Source organism: Temnothorax longispinosus, chromosome 3, assembly GCF_030848805.1.
Source record: "Temnothorax longispinosus isolate EJ_2023e chromosome 3, Tlon_JGU_v1, whole genome shotgun sequence".
NCBI classification, from domain to species: Eukaryota; Metazoa; Arthropoda; class Insecta; order Hymenoptera; family Formicidae; genus Temnothorax; species Temnothorax longispinosus.
In genome coordinates this window covers 21,353,240-21,370,409 of record NC_092360.1, presented here as the reverse complement: position 1 = coordinate 21,370,409, position 17,170 = coordinate 21,353,240, and the positions used below count along the sequence as shown (strand labels likewise).

Sequence of the window (17,170 nt, the reverse complement as noted above, 5' to 3'; positions counted from 1 at the left end):
GAACTATGAAAATAAATTAATGTTTCATCAGGCTATGTGTCGTAATACAAACAAGCACTCTGAATCTGATGGAGGAACTGGTCATTATAACGTAAATGCAACGATACAACAACCTGTAACTGCAGGAAATTATGCGTCCACAAGTTTTCATAATGATAGACATGAGCGACGTTCTGAAAATCAAGAAGATCAGCAGAGGTAAATGTCACAAATATTAGTATTTTTTCTTAGTAATTAAGGCAAAACTTCCGAAAACATCCGTGCTCCAATTTAGGTCAAACTTTGTAAATAGGTTCCTTTTAGATAAATATATATATAAGAAAGACATATACCAAAAATATTTAAAAAATTGCTTAACTTTTGAGTCGCGAAAAATTCTTTTGGTATATGTCTTTTTTATCTAAAAAGAACTTATTCACGAAGTTTCACCTAAATCGGAGCACGGACGTTTTCGGAAGAATAGCCGTAATTGATATATTTTATTACATACTAGCTGCCCCGGCGAACTTCGTACCGCCTAACAGTAATGAATGTAGTGATAAGACACGCAAATAGTCCCTCTCTCTCCCCTTCTCCCCCTCCCCCCTCTCCCCCTCTCTCTCTCCCTCCCTCCCTCCCTCCCTCCCTCCCCCCATCTCTCTCTCTCTCTCCCCCTCCCTCTCTCCCTTTTTCCCTCTCTCCCTCCCTCTATGTATTTTTTCTATGTATTTGGATATTTTTCTAGATTAATTTTTTTTTTACGTGAATTTTTCCGATATTTTATTAGTTATTCTGCTATTCCAGAAAATTCTACCCCTATTTCATATACATGTGGTATAAATTCGGCCCAGCCGTTCTTGAGTTATAAATGGTGTAACTAACCCGATCCTGTTTTATATATATAGATTTTAGTATAACTAACATTAGAAAATAACATATTTAACATTTAAAAATAAAAAATTATATAATATTTGAATATAATATTTAACGTATCATTTTATAAATTATTATAATTATAATTACTTGAGTTAAATAAAATTATAACTATTCTAAACAATTTGACATCAATTTTTGTTAACTCAGATATGCTGTTATTTATATATTATCTACATATTCAGTAATCGGTATAAGTACTTTCATAAACGAGTAATTACGCAGGTATTATGGAATCTAAATAGTAATTCTATAGATATTCCATTTTAAGAAATATAAATAATATAAGTCACAGTTTTGGTTTAATAATCAAATAATATACATGAGAGCAATATCATTGTAATTGTAATGACATTTGTACTCTTTCGATTTTTAATTACTCTGTGTATAAATATACAGATCTAATCATAGCCGACAACAAGGATCTAGGATGCCTAAAGAAATCTGGAGGCCATACCTATAACATATAACACCAGCAACTGTTGTGATTTGGATAATAGAATATATCAAACAAGCGCATTTGACGAATAATTAGTAAGATCGCTTTACGTTATGTAACAACAAAATGCGATCTTTTATTAATTAAACATTAACTTCTTTATAAATGTATAATTTACTAATTGTTTTAATAATTACTAGGAAATCTGATATCGCCGTGTAACTGAGCTCTCATTATATGCTCTTTTATAATCTTTATATTAATATGTAAATTTATTCATGTGCTGTATAACGTCGTATGTAATGTACACATTTGTATTAGAGTTATAATTTGTACACACAAAGTAGAATTGTAAAACATATCCGGATACTAAAATATAGAAATTATTCGAAATAGTTATTTTCGCTTATTGTTAGTCAAATTCTAGCGTTCAAATTATTTGAATAAGTCTATAGTATTAGTAATCTAATTTTATAATCTCGATTGTATTTATAATTCTAATCAACATATAGTATTGATTCTATGCAAAATAAATTACTATAAAATTTTTATAAATAATTTTTTCGGTTATATTAAATATTATTGAAATGTAATTATTACAAAGTTGACACACGGTTAGATATTTTGTTTGTATTTGTTCAGAAATTGATAAATGGAAATAAACACCGTAAGATAGATAATGTAAAATAACACATTTTTGTTAATAAAGTGAAAGACATTTGAGAAAAATAACGGCTTACAAACCTGTTTGATCCACAATTAGTCAAAGATTATATTAATTGATTATAATATATGATATACCTACATATTCTCTTTATCCCTGTTATCTATGACCTTCATTTTTTGTATTAATCGACGAAGAATCAATCGTTCTGAACAAATAATACTTTATAAACAATTAAAAATTTTAATGTACGGGTTTATTCTAACATTAGCAATCGCTCTTTATAATTGATATACTTCATGATTTTGAGAAATTTGAGTATTACAAACGTTTATGCAAAATTCGTTGTATTTGAACTCAGAATAAAATTTGCTAATATTAATCATAAAATTTATATAATTTATTTATTCATATATACATTCTTTACATGCAATTAACAAACTAATAATTTTGTAATAATTATGGCAATTAATAAGTGATGTAACAACATAATTTATACGGTATTGTAAAGTAAATGTACGAAATAAATACGAAATTGTGTATCAGAGATTGTTATTAAATTTGCTGCAAGTAATCATCAATCACTCTAATTATATTTTCTCAGATCTTACAATATCTTACCATTCGTTAAAGTGGCAATAAAAATTATGTATTTGAATAAAATGAAACAATTTATAACATTTTAACAAATGTAGATAAACACAATTGTCAATATGAAGTAATTCTTAGCAGTAAGTGCTAGCATAAGCTTGCATACATTAAAATTGTCTTTTGCCTTTTTGTCAGTACAATCTTATTATAATAATTCTAATAATAATTATTATAATAAATATTGAAGCTTTTTAATTTGTGTTAAAAATATTGATTTTTTTTGTCAGCAGAGATAAAGACTCCACGGTTTATCACTTCTGCAGTATTCTTCTATTTCTTCTTCTTTTTCTTTTTTGTGTAAAATATGGCGTTGAGCAGCTGGAATAGTCGCCCATACGGCCATATCTCTGCTGACACTCACATACGCACATACACACGAGTTAAACAATAAATAGTTGTTATTAGCAATTGTTCGTGTACAATATTTACATTTAGAAAAGATATACACGTTTCTTTTCAATCTTCATCAAACAGTTTTTTCGAATATTTTTCTTGGCGTAATCATTATATCACATTTAGAAATATGTGCTCTGTGATATAGTGCGGATATAATGGCAGCGGAAAAATAGAAACGGAAGCAAGAGAAGAGAACAATTTGATATTTTTTTATAATTTGGTGCGCCCAATGCATCTACAAAGTACCTTGTAGGTATGTCTGATTTGATTAATCGTAGTTTCAATTAAAGCTCAAGGTACTCACGCAGAATGTGTACCAAGGCATTATCTGTGACAATATTTTCATATTTCAAAAATAGCTTACAGAAATATATGGAGAAATAACAATATTCCAATCGTTCGAATGTTATTTAAATAGTGAATATTAAAAATAATTTTTGCGATAGCGGGACATTACGTATATTCTGTGAAGCAAAAAATCACAATTTTGTGTCTTATTTTATTATACGCGATCAAGTTTTGAAAAACTTCCTGAACTGGTGCACATCAGTAATGCAATTAAGTTAGAATAAGACTAGTATAATTTTTGTTTTAGGTATTTTAACTTATTGCACGAATGTGCAGGGACTTCTTCGAAAAAGAATAGACGTCATAGATGGTATATGCATAAAGCTTCTAGAACATTCTCACGCATGTTTCAAAGACGTCATATACACGGTCAAAAGACGTGAAAAGTAGGAATTTTAAATGTCTTTATCTAAAATGTCTTTATCATTAAAACAAAACGTTTCTATAATAGTTTTTTAAACGTTTTTTTATCGGAAAAGAAACGTTTCATCGAACGTTTTTCGAATGGACATTTTAACTTATGAGAAACGTTTCTACAAAGCGGTTATATAACGTTTCGGAAAAACGCTCATAAAACATTTCTGAAACGTTGTACCTATGTGCTACCTGGGATATTTACACAGTAACGAAAAAACAAAACTGTTACAGGCTAAACACCTTTTGTAACAATGGTGCAACGGCAATTTGCGTTTATTCTCTGCACATACTCAAGAATTGAATAGTGCTCGTACTCAGGCATTGCCTGCTTATGCCATTGCTTCGAAAGCTGATCTTCTCAACTCAACGTCATGCGGAAAGGAGTTGAAAAATTTTCGAGACGTTGTCAATCAACGAATACTGTGGAGCTTGAAAGGTACATAAAATTTTAAATTATAACTGAATCGCTATTAACTCTATTTACTCCAATCTAAAATCTAGAAAGCTATAGTAAAAAAGACATACTACCCATCTTTAGCCTATACAGCATATTTATATTGATCAATTATACAATTCCATTTAAATTAAATATATTAATCAATATCGTTTAATCTTAAATGAATAATAATACTTATGAAATATTAGTATAATAAATTAAGAGATCGCATTTGTGCTTATTTTATTGTATATTCATAATTTAAGATGTTATTAAAACCGAATATTTTCTATTATATATGTATACAAAAATGAATTTTGATCTTACAATCTGGTAAATTTTTCGAAAAATCGTTTTACAAGCTTCAGTTGTTCAAATGTCCCTACAAAAAATCTAATCTATATAATCGTTCTTTATTCTCTCTTAATCCTAAATGAACAGAATAATTCATCCTTAAATTCGACGCCAAATTTATAATAATCCCCCGTATATGTGGAGTTATGCAAAAGTTATAAAGTTATGCAAAAAGATAAGATGATTGCTTATACATTTTTTCAGCGAGAGATACAATGAAAAATATAACAGTATCTTTAATCCCGTTCTTATTAAAAATATACATTTATTAAATTCAAAATAATTTAATTAAGGAAATTAACAATCTTGATGGACTATAATTAAGTAAAGCGATGTATAGGCTGTGTACACAGTATATAAGCTGAATAACATCAGTAATGTTTTATTAGACCACGTAGAAACGAAATAATCTCCTCGGTCAATTATCGTAAACTGACTGATTTATCGAGTGGAAAATGTCCATGCCGTGATCGAGAGCGTTTCCCTTCCTGTATATACGGTATCGGAGTTAAAAGGTTCTCGCGCACTGACCGACGGTAAGTCGAATCTCCCGGTCGTCGACAGAGATGTCGCTCGCACCGCTGTCAGGCGGTGCACCGTGCGGTCAGTCGTGCAGTTTCCCGCGCGCGCCACGTCAGCTGATCGGCGCCTCCGGAGCCCCCCCAGTCGCGAGATGTCAACTGCCGCACGCAGGTGGTGCTCGAATCCGTAATGGCGTATGACGGCTGAGGAGAGCCACGGGTGCGAAACGCGCACGGGTGCTCCGAGTTTTTCCGCGTGTCCGCCAACCAACGCCGCACCGCGCGGGGGTGGTTGATCGAAAAGTGCCGCGGCGCGTAGTGCACGTGTGTGGGTACGGTGTGGCCGCGTTTAAGATGAGCGCGTCGACCGTCGGCGTGCTGCCGTCGTACCAGCGCCTCGCGAACGGCGTACCGGTGCCGTTGTTCACGAGACGGTCCTTCCGTCCGCGCGAGAAGTACCTGATCCTCCTGGTATTCATGACGTTCGGCGTTGTGTGCTTCGGCGCGTTCTTCTACCTGCCGGACTTCCGTAACGGCGGCGCCGCCGTCAACAGTGTCTACCGCGTGTACCAAAGTATGCAGAAGGCCGGGCCGGAGCTCCTGCTGCCGGTGCCGCCGCGCGCCTCCGCCGACGGCCTCAAGGACTCGCGCCTGTCCGCGATGATCGGCCATCCGAACGCGGTGCCGCCCGGCCACGAGGGCCACGATCACCAGGACGTGCACCTCCTCGAGGACAGGCAGAAGCTGCAGGTGCGAATTCGCGCTCTCGCGCCTTCTCGATCTCGACCGATCCTCTCGAACGCCTTCGCCTCGAACGCGAGGTTCCCTTTATCGTTCGGAAAATAATTTTCTCTCGCGACACCGCGTCAAATTCCCTCCGGTGAACGGCAGCCCGTCAAGGTAGAAAGCACGGAGGCTGAGACACGCTCCGTTTGCGCGCGCCAGGTCGTGGCTCCGTTTGTTTACATACGGCCATTGTAACGTACATGGCTGACGCACGTGCGCGGACCTCGCCGCGCTGTCACTTCGTTCACGATTCCGTATCTCAATGAACGATAACGATCTTAATTCCGTTAACCACCGTTAAGATAAGCGAACCGGATACCACGCGAATTGGCGAATATTTGATATTAATATTAATTGGTAACATTAGTGTCTAGTAATAATTTAGCGTGATAATCGATCTCGGGGCAACGTGGCAACGTGGTATGATCAACAGCTGGCATAGTTAACACGATCATAGATCGCGTTCAATCGCGATTTAAGCTATTAATCTCTTTGCTCCCTCGAAGAATGCGCGCATTTTGAGATTGAAACGTCGTAGGAGTGTCTCTATTCGCACATATGGAAGACGGTGCTCGAATTGTTTTTATTTCGTTCGAATCCCAGCATAGTTCCCTTTGTATCGCTCATTTTCTACAATCCTGTATTTTTCCACCGGATGCAGACATTTCAAAGCGGCTCTCGCATTTCGGTGCAACGTAATATGATCAACAGCTGGCATAACTCATGTACCGATCTTAGGTTGCGTTCAAACGCGATTTCTACGTAGCGTATATTTTGAGATTGAAACGTCGTAGAAGTGTCTATTTGTACATGTTGAAGATAGTGCTCGATTCATTCTATTTCGTTCGGCAATCATTCGAATCTGGAGCGTAGTTCCCTTTTTATTGCTCCACTTTCTACAATCCTGTGTCTTTCCACCGAGTGCAAACGCATTTTAAAGTGAATCTTGCATCTCGGTGCAACGTAATATGATCAACAGCTGGCATGCATAACTCATATACCGATCTTAGGTTGCGTTCAAACGCCATTTAAGCTATTAATCTTTTTGTTTTTTTCTACGTAGCTTATATTTTGAGATTGAAACGTCATAGAAGTGTCCATTTGTACATGTTGAAGATAGTGCTCGAATCATTTTATTTCGTTCGGCAATCATTCGAATCTGGAGCGTAGTTCCCTTTTTATTGCTCCACTTTCTACAATTTTGTGTCTTTCCACCGAGTGCAAACGCATTTTAAAGTGAATCTTGCATCTCGGTGCAACGTAATATGATCAACAGCTGGCATAAATCATACGATGGTAGGTTGCGTACAACCGTGATTTAAGTTATTAATTTTTTTGTCCCCTCTGAGAAAATAGCATATTTTGAGATTGAAACGTCCTAGGAGTGTCTATATTTGCACATATTGAAGACAGTGCTCGAGTCGTTTTATTTCGTTTGACAATCATTCGAACCCCATCAGCGTAGTCTTCTTTGTTCACTTTCTACAAAATCCTATGTCTTTCCGGCGAATGCAGACGCATTTTAAAGCGGATCTCCGCGTGAACTGACACGATCGTTGGAATTCGTCGGGGTCAAAGTCGATCTGATTTCGCTCGGTAAACGGAGATAACGCGATACCGGATATATCTCTCGGGACTTGCTATACACGCCAATGCCCGAGAAACTCCCGTTCCGTTGGCGGAACTCTTTTTCTTTCACTCAACGTGAGTAGGTCGCGCGCAAGGTCGCGCGGTGATCTTGCCCGTGTATGGCAATGCAGCTGCATCTCCGCGATATCGGTATCTGGATACAGGAGCTAAAATTACGTTTAATCGAAATTACTCGGAAAATTTTCCGGAAAAAAAATTGCCCCGAGAATTCTGATAGCAATTAAACACTTTCTCGAACACGACAGCTGATTTCTAACGGGTTAGCAATTATTCTAAACCAAGAAAAAGAAGGAAATGTTAAATAATATTTAAAGAAAAATGTTTGTTGAAAAGATATTGAATTTGATGTGGATTTGGATTAATAAATAAGTTGTTTGTGTGTGATAGATTCCGTACTACTTTTGATAAAATTTATACAAATTGAAATATTGGCTCGAGACGTTAATTGATATACAGATAAGCGTATATATTATTAGAGTTTTATGCAGCAAATATGATTTTTCTTCGTACGCGCACGTGACTCGTCCCATTGTTATTTCCATTCCGTTCTTCTCTTCTCTTTTATAGGAAATAATAACCTCGTTTTACACGCGCGCGTTGCACTTTTTTGTCATAAATCAAACGGCATATCGTCGCGGGTGATTTTTTAAAAAGGATTCTGGACAAATTCTACAATAAATTGCACCTGCATTTGTGGCTAGCAATATATTCTAATTCATTGCTCAAAAACCGAGATATCGTGGCTAATCCTCGCGAAATGCAACAACGTTTGTCTCTTAGTATTTATTCCGAGTCTTGGAACGTGGGAAGTGAGTCGGATAAAGACGCACGTACGAAGCGAAATGTGATCTATTGGAGCAGCGTAACGTGAACGTGCGAAAGAAAACATTCAATGATATAAATAGCATTATCATTGAGTTGCGTCCATGCACGCGCATTGCAGGATGAATGCGCATTCGTTTCATATAAATAATAGTTCACACTTCTTAGTTACTTTGAAATAACAATTACCGAGGTATATAAGGCGAATACATGGAAAGTATTCATATAAAAATATCTATACCGTCACGTTGTCAATATTCTTTGTTTCTCAACAGACATTTTTTAAGGGAAATATCGTCGCTTTACAATCCTGTGGAAATAAAATTATTAATGAGATTCAACAGGAACGCGTTATTCTGACGAAAGTAGTTCACGCGTGTTTCCTTCTTTCTTTTTTCTTTTCTTTACAACGATGTAACGGGAAGGCGTTCGAGAGTACGGGCTTGTTCAGAGGTAAACAAGGCGAAAATGAGTGTACTTCCGTGAAATCTAGATTGCAGGTGGCATGCGTGATTTTCGCGAAAATGCATTGGTCTCTTTCCCGTAAGGAAGAAACTCAGAGAATCCACATAATCATTTATTTAGCAAACTTATACGGACTCGAGCTCAATAAACTGCAGGCAGTCACATACATTTACATTTATACATAACATATTTTTGGGAATAATAATGTAGTAAACAGTTTAATGAAAAGTATAAGAAACAAGATACTAAATACTGCATCTATAATTCAAAAATACTATTAATTGTAAAATAAAAAAGAATAAGAACTGTATTCATGTATGCTTTGCTTGATAATAATTGAAATAGGATAGCAAAAGTTAAAGCTTATTTTTGATTTATTTATATATCTTAACTAAAAGCACATAGTCTTTTAAATTTAACATTTTTTAATGTAGGCTCTTGAGTTGTGTATTTTCGACTAACAGAGCAGTTTGAGCAAGAATCAGTAATACGTATTTGCATAATTATCGCCAAGTTTCACGAACTAGAGATAGCGAAGCCAGTCATGTAAATTCAATAAGGTTGTTGCGCTACGCGTTTAAACTAGATCTGATATAAATAATCTTTTAGATTAAAATTATTTGAATTATAAGATACTGTAAGTTTGTTTCTAATTATTGTCGTATACATATGCATTTGCATATATATATGATCATTACTTTTACTAAAGAGATAAATATAAATGAGTATAATTTACATAGTGTTCTTAGAACGGAAAATAAATTTGAAAAGTAAAATGTTTAGACATAACTATGGATATGCGTTTGTTATATAATTTTTTTCTATTTTATTATATCTTTATCGACATTTTTTCGAAATAGCAATGATAAATAGCTCTATGATTGAATTGAACTCATCGATTCCTATTTTTGTGCATAAAAATATGATCGCTTTTTGTTCAATTTTTTTTAGTCTGAATAAATCCATTCAAATTTGAATTTAAAAATATATTAATACAAACCAGTGCATTTTGACGTGATCATATGTTGCATTTATTAATAATTACTAATTAAATGTATATATTTTGTGTACGACTTTCGCGCATGCCATCTGAAATTATCGCGGAATGCACCTCGATTGCGCGTCGAACTTTTAGGCGAAAATCGACGAGGAGTATCAGCAACAAAAAACATTAGAGAAACCGGACATGGGTGAATCGCGAGTGCGTACAAGTAGTTCCTCATCGTTGATAGTGCACAAGGAAGAAACGATTTTGGTGACAGTGCCACCAGCGCCCGCGGATAAGCTGCCATTAATCGTCGGCGGAGAGGATAAGGACCGTATCGCCAGGCAACGAAGGGACAAAGTGAGAGAGGTGAGTCTATTTCAGTTTAGAGAATATTTGCGAATGGTAAACCATAAAATATATATTTGCGAATAAATAACGACAAATATAAAGATGATTTATTAACCACATATAACTTGAAGCGCTGTGATGTATATCGAATTTTAATTAAATTTTTCTCAATAACATACTTAAATAAAAATCTACATTTTTTTAATACTTAGAAGATCAATTCTCTGAAGAAATGAAAGAGAGAATTTCTATGATTATTCTCATATTCGCTTGCCAATGTATTAATTTTTACCTTTACGAAACACTTATTTATTTTAATATTAAATTAACATTATTTATATTTGTTTTAATATAAAATTCTATTTTTATAAATTATAAGAATTTCTTTCTTTATTTTAAAATATATTCATTAAGACATAAAATATTAATATCACACACACATTCGTTATATTTATGATACAATTTTATTTTATTAAACAATTAAACGAGTAGTAATTTAAATATTTCGTTAAAAGAGAATTAGGATTTAAATTGATTAATTGCATTCTAGCATATATGTTGAGGAAGAGAGAAAAAACTCGAATTAAATTGGATATAATCGAAATAATCGGAAAAGGATTATGATCTTAGCGATATTTTAAGTTCGCTAAATGTGAAAACGTATTTCTCGTACCAAAATCGCTTTTGCGTTATTTTGAATGAGGAGTTCCCGTTTATTGCGATTTTATAGAAGTCGACATTGCCAAAACTCGACTATTCAAATCGCATCTTTTCATATAGCTCGCGAAAAATCCCGTGTCGTCTGGCGCATCACCCAAGAAATGTTGTCATTTCCACGTAAACGCGGGAAGTGAGAGGAGCGACTTTTTCGCGATGTGCGGTAGTTTCGCTTACGCCGATCTACGTCGTGTTTCGCAAAATAATGAACCGGGATTTTTAAATTGACCCCGAGAAGTTCAATCTCCTGGCACAATGCGCCACTCTACTCTCTGCATGCAAATTGCTTCTATAAAAACTATAGGAGCATAACGACTTGGTCCGTAAAAAAAGCACCTTCCCACGTTAACTTGCAGATTTTATATATACCTACTGTATACGTGTTGGGAACAATGAGGAGTTGCAGAACACATCGTTTTGTGTCTCGAAATTCCTCACTAGCGAGGGACAAAGCTCGCAAAAGCTGTTACTCCAAAAAAATGCTCAGAATTCACACACCAGTTACATCAGCGAACCGTGGTTCGACATGTATTTGCAAGATCGCAAACCATTGCCAATCAATTATAATCCTTTCTTAGTCTTCGTGCCAGAATCCGATCCAAAGTATGATGCGCAATTGGTGAAGGCGACTAATCTTGTCGTATCATCGATGAGATTCTTAAAATTGCTCAAGAATAATGTTCTAGAACCAGAGGTGTTTCATATGAAACCTGAGAAGTCAGATACCGAGTTATTTCGCAACGTCACAAGACTGATCCCATCTCGCTTTAGTTGGTATGGCGCTTATCTATTTAAGGTATGAATAAATTAGACGTTTTGTGCGAAACATTCTAAGATAATTAAATTGATAGAAATTTGTTTAAAACAAATTTAACACGACAACTTTTTATTATAGGTTTTTCCTTTAGATATATGTCTCAATACAAGAATCTGATTAATTTAATACAACTAGAATACCGGAGTTAGGAAAAGATAGAATCTTTCATAATCCCTCAGCCAAACACCTGGTCGTACTGAGGAAAGGTCATTTTTATGCGTTCAACGTTTTGGATGCAAATGACTCCATTCGTAGCCCTAAAGAGATAGCTGCGTGCTAAAAGCCATTTTGGAAGACGATAGGCCAGCAAATAGATATCCCGTGGGCATTCTTACGTCGTCAGAAAGGGACTAGTGGGCACGGGCACGCTCAAATATGTACATTAATTTTATGCAAAAGCGAGCGCTATATAACGCACTCAAAATATGAAACAAAAATTACGTTGTTCTCTAATATTGATAAAAACTATGGCCTATTGCAACTTTTACATATAACTTTTGCCATTAAGCTTCAAAAAAAGTAGAATGATGTGTCCAAAACGATATAACAGACGATATTCACAGATACAGAATGGATGTTAATAAGTCATCTAGTAGAATCGCACGAGTATAATTACAGACATGCAATAATATACCAAATTCACACATTGGTATTTGGAAAATTCTTCTCTTTCTTTCACAATGATTTTATATAGATATGCAGTCATTCCTCTAGAATCTTCTTTACTGGTGACTAAATGTGGAATGGAACATTGTGATCTCGATAACACACTCCATAGCTTATTCTCTTGTAATTTATATTTTTTCGCCCATCTTCACTCCGGATGTCTGAAAAGAAAATTTGTAAACATAAGTATATATATATTTGCTATAGACACGTTTAGTCACATATTATTTTGACCATTTCTCATTACATACTACTTTCATGACACGTCTTAACTTACCATATAAATACCAACGATTAAACCAAAGAGGCCTATAGCTGAACCAAAGATCTCGACTATAAGAATCTTTACGAAAAGGGCAGAGTTGGCCGCGTCGGCGAGAGCAGCGCCGGAGCCAACGATGCCGACTGTTATGCCACAGAAAAGATTGACGAGGCCAACGGCGAAACCAGCACCGAACATTAAGTACCCAGAGAACCAGTTTTGATTTCTGAGCTCTTCGTTGTCGAAAATTGTCGCATAATCAAATTTCTCGAGCATTCCAGATAGAACAATGGCAGTGATCAGGCCATAGACAGCTACAGCCTCGCAGAATATCACAGAAATCAAATTCTTTGTCTTGATTCTAGGAGCTTTCACGCCACCACCAACAATAGACACTCCTGTTGTATAGATACCTCTGAAAAAGACAAATACCTAAATAAGAAATTTTGGCGTAACACGAGTTGAGCCTATTTGAAACTATAATATAAATACATCTAACTTACAATGCCGCGCCTACTACGGACAGAGCTACCGACAGACCTATACCTAATGTGCACCACATATATGGAGAAGTATTCGTCAAGAACCTAAATTAGAAAACAAACATTAGGATCTCTTTACGCCGAGAATTCAATAAGATAAGAAACCACTGATACAAGACAAATATGTATGAACATATATACCATCCAATGCTAATCTGCTCTCCCTTGCCAGTAAATACATAATACAAAACTGCAACATACGAAATATATAATTTATTAAATATATGCATATAATATAGAAAAAGATAAAATAAAAAAAGAAATAATAGATAAACTTGACACGATGCTCGCAACGCGATGACATCATACATAGATAATTTGGCAAAAAATCACGCATGAAAGGCTCTAACGACGATACATTTCTTTGTTTATTAATTTATCATAATATACATGTAAAGCATACCTAAAATAAGGATCGTTGTCGAAGCGGTGATCGCGAATGTGTTACCCAACATGTATCTCATCGTTGCGATAGTAAGTCTCGCCGTTCACGCAATACGATCCCACGGTCTTCGAACACGGTCGAAACTCCGGGGAGAAGCCAAAGTAGCCCGGTAGTTCTTTCGTTTCTTGTCTTAACGAATCTTTGATCTCTACATCGAGAAGCTCACGAGAAAATCACGCACACCTGTCACCGTCATGTGACGACTGCTCCGGATTCTAGTAACCGTTGGTGATTTTTTTTCGTTATCGAGGGGAAAAGGGAATCACGCGCAGCGAAAATGCGATAATCTTAAGTCTGTTCTTTTTAACTGTAATTGAAATTTGAGGCATTTTCTGCAACCCGAGGATCTCTACCCGAAACGAGACGGACGTATATTCGTTGGGCATTGAAAAGATGATAAAGAGCGAAGAGATTACTTGAGTGCAGAAAGTGCAAGTAAAACGAGCTGATGTTCAGATTGCCTAAACTCCAATTAATTTAATCGACGATTATAACTCGACCAATAAAATTGCGGCAAAATTTCTAATTATATAATTTATTCTCAACCTCTTTAATCTTTCTTTTACGTATTAGATAATAAGATTAATAATAATAATAATTCGTGAAAGACGTTCTAACAGCGATTTCAATTAAACTCCCATCAATTTAATCGATGATTAATTTAACCGACTGAATTGCTTAAAGCAAAATTTTTAAATTATATAAATTGCTGTTCCAGATCTTTTTTTCCATATATTAAACGACAAAAAATTAATATCTTTGTTCATGTTAACAAAAAAGTACAAGTATAATTGATAAGTTAATCAGAGTTTGGTCGAAGTTATCTTAAAAACACTCTTCCATTAAAAACGCGATCATTCATGCACTATTTTGGAGATTCACTATTTATTGCGAAATGATAGCAAAAAAATTGCAACAGTTATACATATCTTGTATTACATTTCCTTTTCGTTTATCAAAATATGTCAAAATAACAGGATAAAGCTGAAATTTACAGAGATTGTGCACTTATATATCCCAATGTATTATACCCTGTATCCCCTGTATATATAATAATGTATACGTATACATATTTGCCTTAAAATTGAGTTATATCGAGTTATATATAGGTATATGTATACATATATAAAACTCAATATTGAAAAATACATAACTCAATTTTAGACAAGTTCTAAAATTGTAGAATGCGCACTTGAAAGATAAGATTATTTCATGTGGAAATCGTATCAGCACTTGAAAGTGACTGACGAGATATGAAAAAACCTAACACTTTTTTAATATTATATATGCGTTAATGTGATGCTCTCTCTCTCTCTACATTAATATATATCTATTAATTATATATTAAATAAATCAAATTTATTAACGTTTTATATATCTTTGAGTACTATTTTCAATATATCAGTGTGATATTGAGGACTATTGAAGTTGCCATGATATGACTCCGAGTGACTCATTATTGAAATATTATATTATAACTGTATTAATGTTGATTAAAATGATTTATAAAAATTCGAATTTGCTTCAACATTAATTTTTTTATGTATTATTTTTAAAATTATGTAAAATTATGCGTATTTTATATGAATATTTTTTGTTCAAAATGTCTCAGAAATAGTTTTTCTGATACTATAATAATATCTTTAAAATATATACGCAATATTATAGATATATATTTAGTTTATTTTATATATAATTTAGTTTAACTTTATTTTATTAGAGAGAGAGAGGGGGGGATAGAGAGTAGAAGAGAGATAGGAAACGGGTATGTGATTATGAGAATTTTCTGCTTTAAAAATTATTGTAAAACTCCGTTAATATGTATAATTTTTAGAATTGCTAAACGATTTAACTAAAATTTACTACATGCGGCAGTGTAAGCTGATAATTTGTTATATTCAGATAGATATTCCATACGATATCGGCATCCGCGAGGTCGATTTTATTTAATTCCGTTCATCCACCTTTCGTTTTGTTCTCTTTTCTGAACTAAATAAAAATGCATGGAATTTGCAGTCTCGTTTCGATTTGAAATTTTGCGGCGGTATCGATTGCGCAATTTTATAAGCGCATGTTATATTTTAATTGGGAAATCGTGCGTTTACGGCAAAGTTTTAATTACCCCATCCTTGATATAAAGAGATAATACTTCATTCTTTTTTTTTCTTTTTTGGGGGGAAACCGGAATATGCGATTATAATCAGCGCGCACTAATTCGAGTACGGCAAAAAAATAATGACCATCAATCGACGCGCACATACGGTCTAGCAATTAGGTTTGCACTGCATTCGTGTACGAATCGTTTGCCATTCGTCATTTGATGTGAGATAGGATTTGAAGTCACGCGATATCCTGTGCAGTGTGCTAGTAGCAATAGTGTGGAAATATCAAATCACGCAATTTGCCGTTGCTCTGTTACAATAACTTCTGTCAGGAAAAACCGTACTTTTGTTACGAATGTAGAACAATTTACGATAGAGCGCATTTTTTACGGTAAATTTTATGGTGGAATTTATAAACGTGCAGGTATTTTTTAAATACGAACACATATTTCAAAGTGGCATTATATTCAATTTAATCGTATATTTCTTTCAAATTGAAAAGTATTTTATCTGGTAATGATGTTCGAAATAATGTGCTGTATTGAAATTCGTTGTATAGAGATTTATTTGTGTTATCAGTGTATTGGTGATGTTTCCGCTGATAATATAGTAATATGCGTAAAAAGTGTTGCAAGATTGGTTACGCGTTGTTGTTTTGCATTCAATCGTCCTCGTCTTCTGATTAGGTCTTTATTTCGAGGTCATAGAGTGCCTTCGTCTTCTTTTTCATGTAAAAACACTTACCAGCGTTGCTATTATCGTCTGTCTAGATATTTGCCCGCCTTTTGTAAAATAATAATGTTATACACAATTTCGAAGTAAAAATGTTAATAGCTGTAAAATTCTTGTTTGCTTCACAGGTGTCTATACAGTGTACCAGATCGCTAATTTCGGGCTTTTACTATGGAAAAACTGTGATTGGCTGGCAGCTATGTTACCTGCGACACAATGGCGGCGGGCACACATGTGTTAGTGGTTAGATCACGTGTTCAATATCACGTGACATGGATAACACATGCCCGCCGGGTATCACATACGCACTAACACACACGTACCATCTTTTTAGTTGTAGGTAACATGGCCGACCTGGAAATCCGGCTCTACTACACACCTTTTTTGACGAAGTTAGCGATTTAATATTGTATAGACATCTGTGGTTTGCTTACACTTATTTTTTTGAAAGAGATAATGCAATTAGTACAAACTTTTGGTTAAGGCGATGAAATTAATTAAAAGTCATGAAAGCCATAACATTTTGAAAAATATAAATAAGGCATAAAAAAAATTTAAAAATTTATATTATTCAGCTGAAACACATAATAATAAACAGATAGAATTCTTTTTTTCTGATAAGAGATCTAATATTATAAAAATGATTTATTATATACTGAGGCTATTAATTGATGCTGGTTACATATCATT

At 34.5% G+C, this 17,170-nt stretch overlaps 2 protein-coding genes across 2 annotated transcripts in view; one reads left to right on the top strand and one right to left on the bottom strand.

Moving 5' to 3' along the window:
* The first annotated feature begins 4,914 nt into the window (after positions 1–4,914).
* Positions 4,915–17,170, top strand: part of LOC139810478 (uncharacterized) — a 352,879-nt gene continuing 340,623 nt past the window's right edge. Inside the window, exons 1-2 of the mRNA XM_071774073.1 lie at positions 4,915–5,888; positions 9,997–10,215. Coding sequence (XP_071630174.1) covers positions 5,493–5,888; positions 9,997–10,215 — 615 coding nt within the window. The 5' untranslated portion in view covers positions 4,915–5,492. The remainder of the gene's footprint in view (positions 5,889–9,996; positions 10,216–17,170) is intronic.
* LOC139809859 (V-type proton ATPase 21 kDa proteolipid subunit c''-like) lies at positions 11,861–14,293 on the bottom strand. The gene is made up of 5 exons (XM_071773088.1): positions 13,605–14,293; positions 13,343–13,391; positions 13,163–13,246; positions 12,675–13,074; positions 11,861–12,558 (listed from the first exon to the last, which is right to left on the bottom strand). The coding sequence occupies exons 1-5, from the start codon at positions 13,663–13,665 to the stop codon at positions 12,526–12,528; spliced, it is 627 nt and encodes a 208-aa protein (XP_071629189.1). The 5' UTR covers positions 13,666–14,293; the 3' UTR covers positions 11,861–12,525.